Source organism: Hippocampus zosterae, chromosome 19, assembly GCF_025434085.1.
Source record: "Hippocampus zosterae strain Florida chromosome 19, ASM2543408v3, whole genome shotgun sequence".
Taxonomy (NCBI): Eukaryota; Metazoa; Chordata; class Actinopteri; order Syngnathiformes; family Syngnathidae; genus Hippocampus; species Hippocampus zosterae.
Window position 1 is genome coordinate 7,490,961 of NC_067469.1, and position 9,265 is coordinate 7,500,225.

At 41.7% G+C, this 9,265-nt stretch overlaps 2 protein-coding genes and 2 long non-coding RNA genes across 5 annotated transcripts in view; 1 reads left to right on the plus strand and 3 right to left on the minus strand.

Moving 5' to 3' along the window:
* Nucleotides 1-9,265, minus strand: part of LOC127592222 (uncharacterized) — a 193,646-nt gene that overhangs the window by 22,008 nt on the left and 162,373 nt on the right. The window lies entirely within an intron of this gene.
* The window catches only part of LOC127592218 (uncharacterized), a 29,297-nt gene that overhangs the window by 19,066 nt on the left and 966 nt on the right, over nucleotides 1-9,265 (plus strand). The window contains exons 6-7 of the long non-coding RNA XR_007960078.1: nucleotides 3,766-3,875; nucleotides 8,118-9,233. This is a non-coding gene — a long non-coding RNA (uncharacterized LOC127592218). The remainder of the gene's footprint in view (nucleotides 1-3,765; nucleotides 3,876-8,117; nucleotides 9,234-9,265) is intronic.
* Nucleotides 1,985-3,543, minus strand: gja13.1 (gap junction protein alpha 13.1). Of its 2 annotated transcripts, none has more exons than XM_052052774.1 (2): nucleotides 3,418-3,543; nucleotides 1,985-2,893 (listed from the first exon to the last, which is right to left on the minus strand). In XM_052052774.1, the coding sequence occupies exon 2, from the start codon at nucleotides 2,852-2,854 to the stop codon at nucleotides 1,985-1,987; it is 870 nt and encodes a 289-aa protein (XP_051908734.1). In that variant the 5' UTR covers nucleotides 2,855-2,893; nucleotides 3,418-3,543. The 2 variants fall into 2 exon arrangements, with proteins under 2 accessions (XP_051908734.1, XP_051908735.1); XM_052052775.1 differs by having other exon boundaries at nucleotides 1,985-2,881; nucleotides 3,418-3,472.
* On the minus strand, nucleotides 4,223-8,234 carry LOC127592208 (gap junction Cx32.7 protein-like). The gene is made up of 5 exons (XM_052052773.1): nucleotides 8,128-8,234; nucleotides 6,823-6,976; nucleotides 6,102-6,287; nucleotides 5,750-5,851; nucleotides 4,223-5,000 (listed from the first exon to the last, which is right to left on the minus strand). The coding sequence occupies exons 2-5, from the start codon at nucleotides 6,949-6,951 to the stop codon at nucleotides 4,506-4,508; spliced, it is 912 nt and encodes a 303-aa protein (XP_051908733.1). The 5' UTR covers nucleotides 6,952-6,976; nucleotides 8,128-8,234; the 3' UTR covers nucleotides 4,223-4,505.

Here is a 9,265-nt window from a genome sequence, read left to right on the forward strand (position 1 = left end):
GGTTCAGGTTGCACAAGTGTCTATGCGTGCGTGTGTGTGTGTGTGTGTGTGTGTGTGTGCGTGTGTTTGTGAGGGGGGCTAGTCACGTTGCCATGTTGCAAGAGGGGGGAAAAAGGGCACAGACTTTTAGGCTGGCAAAAGACAAGATTATGTTGGTTAATAATTGCTTTTTGCGTTAAAGTCCAACTTTGTTGTGTTTACTCCTTATCGTCGTCACATGTTGCACACCCACAAAAATATTCATTTTATAGTTTGAAATGTGACGTAACTGCAGATAGAAGCGTATCCTCCTGGAATTTATGGGGTGCGTTGCAACGCCGTCAGCAATTGTTTTTTGATAAGTCCAAAATAAACTTGTCAATCAATTGAAGTTGTTCAAATGCTGGGCGAGGAAATATTTCCTGGATTTATTGTTACTTAAAAAAAAGTGTTTACCTCAATTTAGACAAAAACATTGAAGAAAAATCATAAAAATATCATGCTACTATGGACCGAAAACAATATACGATATATCATGTTCAGATATCAGAAAAGATTTCTATATAATTAGAAAAGATTCATATATAATTAATACAATTGCTTTGATATGAATGAATTCAGATTAAGAATGCAACTGTCACAAGCACTTAAAAAAATAGATGTCACTAATAAATATGTTTGACTCAACCTCAGTGGCGACCCTGTATGGCACTGGTGTCAAAGTCAAGGCCTGGGGGCCAGATCTGGCCCGCCGCATCATTTTATGTGGCTCACGAAAGCAAATCAAGCATGCCAAGTTTCATTGATGCTTGCTAAAGTCTGAACCAGATTTTCAAATAGCCATATGTAATTTACAATAACAGTCCTTATTCTTTATTTCTAATTTTAAAACTAGTTATTCATCAATCCGTTGTGCGCTGTGTATGTAATACGTGGAGGGGATTAGACAATTATAGGGTTTCCCATAATTCATAACGTAGTAATTGCTATGCTCAAAAGGGTTCATGCAAATAAATATCGAGAAAACTGAATTACGTTGATGCAACTTAATGCATCCATATGAGTAGAGTAAAATGAAACTTTAATCATGCGTAGCGCATTCATAACCTCAGTAAGACATCTAAATATGGCACTATGATATACTTATGATATTCGAATTGCTCCTGATGATCATCATTTATAAAAAAAATATTTATCATGTAGTGGTAGTCCCTGCTTCAAGAAACCATTTTGTATGAATTAAAAAATATATATTTTTATTGTTCACTCAATAATAAATTCAGCTAACAGTTTTTGTATCAAACTTTAATCATTTTTCTAAAAACATACAAGGCGTGCACCACTTGGAACAAAAACAAATAGAAACAAGCACTATCCAGGATCATGATCGTTATTATTTTGTATATTTTCACGCCTGAAACAATAACTTAGAATCAAAAATCAGAACAAAGAATGGACATACATACAGTGACATTATGGCACTTGATTTTTACATTTTGAGAAAGGGGGGCTGGACTCACAAAATAAATTCCATTAAAGTCAAGTGAAGTTACCGGCTAGCATGCTAACACGCTAACAGTCCTTGCCGCCACCCTGAGAAGTGTGACGCGGCTGTGCTAACCACAAGTCTCCTGTGCCGTCAAATCTCATCGCAGTTATCATTCTCATCATCCCGCCCATTTCGAAACGGTCACTTTCAAACTTAAATACAAAATCAATCCCATAAAAGAAAAGCTAAGCATTGATCTTCAGCAGCCGCTGGTTCTTCCGAACAGAGTCCAGACTCCCTATCAGACTCTGGCTTAGGCCATTATCATTATTCTGTCGACTGTATTTAGCACATAAGTTACAAAGACTCAAAAACCATCGAGTAAAGAATGAACCTCAATGCAACAACAATCGCGCTGCACTTAATTTGTACATTTGGACAAAGAAAGCTATACAAAATGAATACCATCAAACGCAAAACCAAGATCCTTGCTGGCATGATAACATGCTATGAGTCCTAGTGGTTGCCCATCAGATGCTTTTCCTCCTTGGCTCCATCCAGACTCCCCCCAAGACTCTGACTGGTCTCCATCTCCAAGTCCAGGTTCTTCTTATTCTGGATCAGTGCATCGTTGACCGTGGGCCACCTGGGATTTATAAGCCCTGCTGGGTTCTCAACAGAGTTAATTGCAAACCTCCCTCTGGACCTGGACCTGGCCTTGCATCGGTTGCACAGCAGGTAGAAGACCTCGGTCACGTTGAGCAGGAGGGACACGCATGCCACGACCAGCATGAAGATGATGAAGATGGTTTTCTCGGTGGGCCGCGACATGTAGCATTCGACGGTGAACGGGCACGGTTTCTTGGAGCAGGGGAACATGGGGACCATGATGAAACCGTACAGGTAATACTGACCCACTATGAAGGCGGCCTCGATGATGATCTTGAAAATCAGCTGGGTCAGGTAGCTCCCCAGGAGGTTCCCCTTGATGGTCACCTTGCCCTTGTCGTCGGTGTACTTGGGCGACTTGAGGTGGCGCGGACCGCCAGGGCTGGCCAGCTTTTCGCGCAATTTGTTCTCCTGGTGGATGACGTGCATGGCGTGGCCCAGGTAGACCAGCGTAGGTGTGGCCACGAAGATGATCTGGAGGACCCAGAAGCGGATGTGCGAGATGGGGAAGGTCCAGTCGTAGCAGACGTTCTCGCAACCGGGCTGCTTGGTGTTGCAGATGAAGTCGGACTGCTCGTCGCCCCACACGCTGTTGGCGCCGGTGCTCAGGACCATGATCCGGAACAGGAACAGAACCGTCATCCAGATCTTTCCAACGACAGTGGAGTGCGACTGGACCTTGTCCAGCAGGGTTGACAAGAAATCCCAGTCTCCCATTTTTGAGTATGACGGTTAATTGGTATTCTGGAATCAATTCTGGAATCAAACAATATTGCTTATTGAACAAGAATGACTTTGTTAAATGTTCATTCAATCATGTCATAGCTGTAACGGTTACAAAAGCGCTATAAAATTATCTGTATCATTTAACTTGGAAGTAAAAAAAAAGAAAATTCAAGTGAGCATTTAACTCATTCACTCCCAAAGACGTTTTTAAACGTCTTTTCAGACTTGGTCTAGAATTGGCTGGTACTGAATGAGTTTTAAAATTACCTTGACTTTTGTTTTCATCAGATTTCTAAAATTTTTAAAAAAAAAGCATTTCCAAACAACATTTCCAAAGCATTTGGCGCACCTTCCACTACAGAGCGCGTGTGAAGGGAGCGAGAGCAGCTGTGTGAAGTTCACGAAATCAAGATGAAAATACAAACCGACATCAGTGAATTCAAAAGTGACACAAGGCTCCAAACGGCGTTAAATCACTCTCACGAGTAAAAATCCCCACCCAAATAAATACAAATAAAAATATCACATTGTTAACATTGCTGCTGTCATCTTACCTGATGAGCGCGTTTTTGTGGACTTGCTGCCGCTGCGGCCGAATGCTGACTGAGCTGAACCTTGGAGTTGGGCTGAAGTGTGAGGGGGGTGAAGTACAAATTCCTCAGCGTGGTACTCAAGTATTTTTCTGTGCTCAAAATGGGTATTGTAAGTGCTGACAGACAAAATGTAATATTACTTTTGTACTGAAGTACAGTGCAGGGTCTGTCATTCTTTTCACTGCTTTTTCAATCAAGAAATTGAACGAGTACTTCTACTTTTACCAGAGGACTGTACCTGTACCTGTATGGATATATTTATGTATTTTTTAAATTTCCATTGTTTGTACTACTTCTACTCAAATACAGGGTACTCCGCGTTGATTGGTTGGATGGTGAAACAGGTACCCCGCCTTGTTCTGACACTTTGGACTGCCAGTGAAAGTGGAGGGGGCGGGCCCTGCTGTAATGATTGACAGGTAACGGCACAGCCCCACCAGCAACAATTTAATCACTGTCGGCACACGCTCACACACACACACACATTTCTACGTGTTGCGCAAATGCATCGAAACAATATGACTGCGAAAGTATATGAAATTCAACTTATTGGGCAAATGCTAAAACGTGCATTAATAGATAAGCTAATTGCTAAATTAAACCCCCCCAAAAATCATTTTGTAGAATGCTCGGAGATGAACATTCCAAAAAAATGGAGAAATGAGCATTGAGACCAAGTAGTGCAAAAAATTATATTTTAATAGAAAAAAAAAATTGTAAAGGCGAGCAGAATGCTAAACAGTGTTCAAAATATTTGCCACTGAAATGCATTGAATCAGAAACTTTATTGAGAAAACAGAAGCAAATCAGCACAATGCCAAACATCAAAGCCAAATGATTTTGTCAATGATTACAGCTGTTCAATTTTTTCCCCAAGAAAATGCTTTTCTGCCCACACTTTACCCACTGTTATCAATATCAAACCTTGAAAAAACATGGGTGTCGGACCCTTCGGGGTCGGCGCAGGTTTTTCAACACTTTTGGCAGTGAAAATTGTTGGACACCCGCACTTTTTTGCTTTGGCATACTTTGGCACAGGGAAACCCTGCTCAGATATGCACTTCCCCTGTGTTGCCCAGCAACCCTTTCCCCGCCATCTCATTGGCCGCATTGACCCCAAACTTACGTCCCTGCATCTCCAGCTCAGCGTTGATTCCGTTCTGTGTGACAGCGTCTTCTCTCAGCATGTAAGCCTTTCTCTGAGATGCGGGCGGCGTCGGCGTGACGGGCGTGACTGTGTAGTCGCGCCGCCGGGCGGCGCACTCCTTGGCCGCCTTGACGCACAAGTAGAGTAGCTCGGCCACGCTCAAGGCCAGCGAAAGTAACGCGGCCCCCAGCATGAACCAAATGATCATGGTCTTCTCGGTAGGTCGGGACAGGAAGCAGTCCACCTGGTGGGGGCACGGTGAGCGCGAGCACACGTAGCGGGCGTCCAGCGTCAAACCGTACAGGAAGTACTGGCCCACCACAAACACGATCTCCAGGGCGATTTTGGCCAGCAGGTGGAGGACATAGGCGCGAAGGAGGCGTCCCCGGATGCTTACCTACGAAAAATGGAAGGATATTAGGAGTGTGCAGCTCGATTCCATCTCCATATATGCGATATGACTCAATAACGGTCCATTTTCAAGTGAAATAATTTGATTCGGTGGGATACAGTGGGATTCCGATCCGATTCTGTATGATATGATTCAATGACAGGACATTTAAAATGTAGCTATTTGTTTGGGTTTGGTTAAACCCAAACCAGTTTTCCGATTAAAATGACTTTTCGTTACGTCCCTGATTGATACCATACATCTACACATTAGATACGATAAATTGATACAAGAGGTACGATATCAATACAGGAAATGCATAGATCAGAGCAGTAGATCTATACGGTAGATATGATAAATTGATATAAGACACAAGATGAATCCATAGAGGAAATATAACAAATCTATACGGGAGATACGATAAATCGATACAATCAATAGATGGATAAATACATTAATAATCATGGCCAAAGATGTACATGATAAAATCAACCCACATCATCCCTTTCTGTAGGCATAAAAAGCAGGATTACAGTGGATCACGTTCAGTCAATTTCAACAAAAACTAGGCCGTGCTGAAATACGTCTTGCTTTATGCTTTTTTCAAATTGACACCGTTTAAACTAAATAGTGTAAAGACTTAAGTGAATAACTTTGTTGCCACCTTCCAGCGCTCACCATAGCAGAAATTTTTGCTCGCCAGTCAAAGCAGAAAATCGGCCAAATAACTAATTGTGTATTTGTAAATTACGCACCTTTCCGCTGCTCTTGATGTACTTTGGCATCTTGAAGCTACGCTGAAGGAACAACATAGCCTGGTCGTCAAGCTCCGCGTGCTTCCGCATGCGCTCTTTCAACTGCGAACATGGGGAAGCCATGCTCAGACATTTTACTCCTTATCGTGCCAATGCCAAGACGAAAATAAATGCATTAAAGGCCCTCCAAATCAAATTTTCATTTAAAATGGAGAAAGCTGACAGAAAAATATCCATGCGGTGAATAAAATCCATTGTACTGAAGCTGTTAGCTATTAGCTAATTTGTGTTTTATTTACATTGAAGCTATTAATATTGGTGATTAATAGCTCCGTTTTTCACAATACTGTACCTTCTTCTCGACGTGAATGACATGGAGGACATATCCCAGGTAGAGCAGCTTGGGCGTTGCCACGGCGATGATCTGCAGGGCCCAAAAGCGCACATGCGAAATGGGGAAGGCGTGGTCGTAGCACACGTTCTCGCAGCCAGGTTGTCGCGTGTTGCACACAAAGTCCGACTGCTCGTCGCCCCACACCTGCAGCACGGGACACACCCATCCGTCATTTTAATTAACATCTACTTGCCGTTAGCGAGACAGAGTCAGATTTGTGTAAGTCAGTCGTAAGTCTTCGTTCAAGTCGAGTCAAACGGGTTCAGCAAGTCGCAAGTCAAGTCACACCATTTCCAGTTCTCGGTTACACACAGATTCTACAAAATCTGAGAGATGAACGTTGTGTGCTAATGCTAATTCCGTCAGAAGCTAAAGTTATTCAATGTCAAAACATTTTTCGGTACAGTATAGTTTGAATGCTGATAATCAAGCATTCATGCTAATCACCATTAGCACGAATGCCAACAATGTCTTTTGTACTTATTGGCAAATATCTAATTATTTATTTGATATAATGGCGAAAAAAAACATTAATGCTCATGGCTATTAAAAAATAAATACATTAACATTTCTGAGAATGCTGCGAGACTAACATTTGTTCTAAAGGTTCGAATAAAACTTATTTAGAACTTAGGCTACAACATTAAACGTGTAGCAAGTCCATTTCGAGTGAGCTGACCCTGTCGGCGCCCGTACTCAGGACCAGGATGCGGAAGACGAAGAGAACCGTGAGCCAGACTTTTCCGATGATGGTGGAGTGCGACTGCACTTTGTCCAGCAGGCGGCCCAAGAGATTCCATTCGCCCATTTCCGCACAATGCTTGTCACGCTCCCTAAATCGGGAAACAAGATGACAACTTGTCCTTTAGTGCAGTGGTCCTCGACCACCAGGCCGTGGACCGTTATGTTACAAACAAAATGTTCCAATCATATTTTTAAGCAAAACAAATGTGAATGTTAAATAGACATCAAATGTATGTCAATTTTTTGTCAAAATGTGTGCTGACGGAGCTTTGAATGTGAATGAATAGATGGCACATTTGCATCGATTGTACAGCATGATTGGCAAAAAAATATAAACGGACGTCAAATGTACGCCAAATTTACATCATTATTTGTAAAATCAGAATTCATCATATTAATACAATATTGGTACAAAAAATGTCACAACTAAAAGTTGGGTTAGCAAAGTAATTTACTTGGATTTTTTTTTCTTTTGCTCGCTGTTTGCCCCAAATGCAAAATTTCCACTTGTATGATTCCCCCGGCCACTCCACCCCCCCACACCAAGGTCTTCTTATGATAGATTTTGTTTATTACAAAGGTTACATAGGTCCCAGTTGCATTTTGTAGCCATGTTTGTGACGGCAGCACGGGTCTTCGAAGGTCACAGAAAGAAAAACTTGTCTGATTGCAGTCACAGCTGGTGAGTGTGTGTAAATCTACCCTTGAAACACACGCACACACACGCACACACACACACACACAACTCTATCTGTTCGTAAGCCAGAACTTAACCTTGGATGATTGCAAGTGACGGACACACACACACGCGCACACAAACACACACATACACACAAAATCCCATCGAGTCAAGTTATACCATTACATTAGTATTAAGTTTTGGTTACCTTAATTTCAGTAATTTATTTGAAAAATCTTTCACAGGTATCTAAAGTCAATAAAATCACAAACTTTAATGCTAAAACGGAATTAATTTCACTTTTTTTTTGTTTTTGCAAACATCCTTGTCTTCACTGAAATGCGATTAAAAGCTATTATGATTATTAGCACCACGAGTGGGATGAAATATTAGGAACGGTTCTCATGATGATACAGTTGCACAAACGTCAACAGTCTCAATGAAAAGAATGTAAAGAATCTTCACACGGCGGAATTTTCGCATCTAGCGCTTGTATTTGTTGATTTGCATCAAAGTATTTAGATTGTGTACCTAATGAAGTGTCCGTGTAGGTGAACATACCGACGATAGAGAAGATGAGGAACGCCGGCCGCTCGTTGGGAGACAGTGAGCGTGTGGTCGTCCCGTCGTTTTGTTCCGGTGCTGACTTATCAGGAGGGTTCCGTCCTACGCATCACAATAAACCTTCGAACAGCAGAAGCCTGGAAGCTTCTGGAAGCAGGCCTACGGCGCCGTGTTTGGTCTGCCTAAACTGGCCCTGATGCAAGCGGACTGTTATATCAATGCCTGTGAGTATTGTTGTATGCTGTGTCTGTATGTGTTGCTGCTCTGTGTGTGGCAAGGTAGCAGTTGTTTGAAGCTTTAAAACTGCTGTGACATTGATGCTGATCTGCATAAGCCTGTGGAGATGGCATTTCACAATATTTGTGAGCATTAAACTAGCAGAATCCCTTTCCAGATGAAATGTTGTTGTTGTTTAAATATTATTCCTTTTTGTTCTATGCCCCTTATCCTGACATAAAATACATTCCCAATTGAAATGAACAGAAATGCGACTCGTCCGTGCCAACCTAAAAAAAAAAAAACAACCAAAATGTTTGGAATGTGTTTTGAATCAAACTTGCAGTCTATGTTGTACTTTAAAAAAAAACAATACCATAACAAATAAATCAGAAAATACATGCGTTTCTGTCTAATTGTGCTATGCGAGACATGGCCACCGGGTGGGACTATAACAAGTTCTACCCAGCTATTTTTAGTGACTCTGTAATTTCTCGTAATACCGTTTGTTGTTTTTTTTTGCGGAGGATAAAGAAGATATGCCTGTGAGCATTTTTAGATTCTCTGTCCACATCTCTAGGTTGCTCCCCGTTTGTGTTCAAATTGCTGTTACTTGAAGCATTATAACAGCGCCATACGGATGCTATATGTTGGCCTGTCTAATGCTTTTCCCTTTGTGTTAGCATGAAGTTAGCGGACTTGAAGGGCAAGTTGTGTCGCGCCACTGTATAAACAAAAAAGCTTTCACGGCCAAGTCTTCAATGAAAGCTTGAAATTTTCAAAGTTCTGACTCTTGTTTTCCTCAAAGTGACCTTTGTCTCATTTCTCGATAGTGTGGGAGAAAGAACAGGGTTCGTATTACTTTTCTGACCGTCGTTCGTGAAAGGGTAAGTCGTTTTGCTTCAGCTTGTGTTCATCC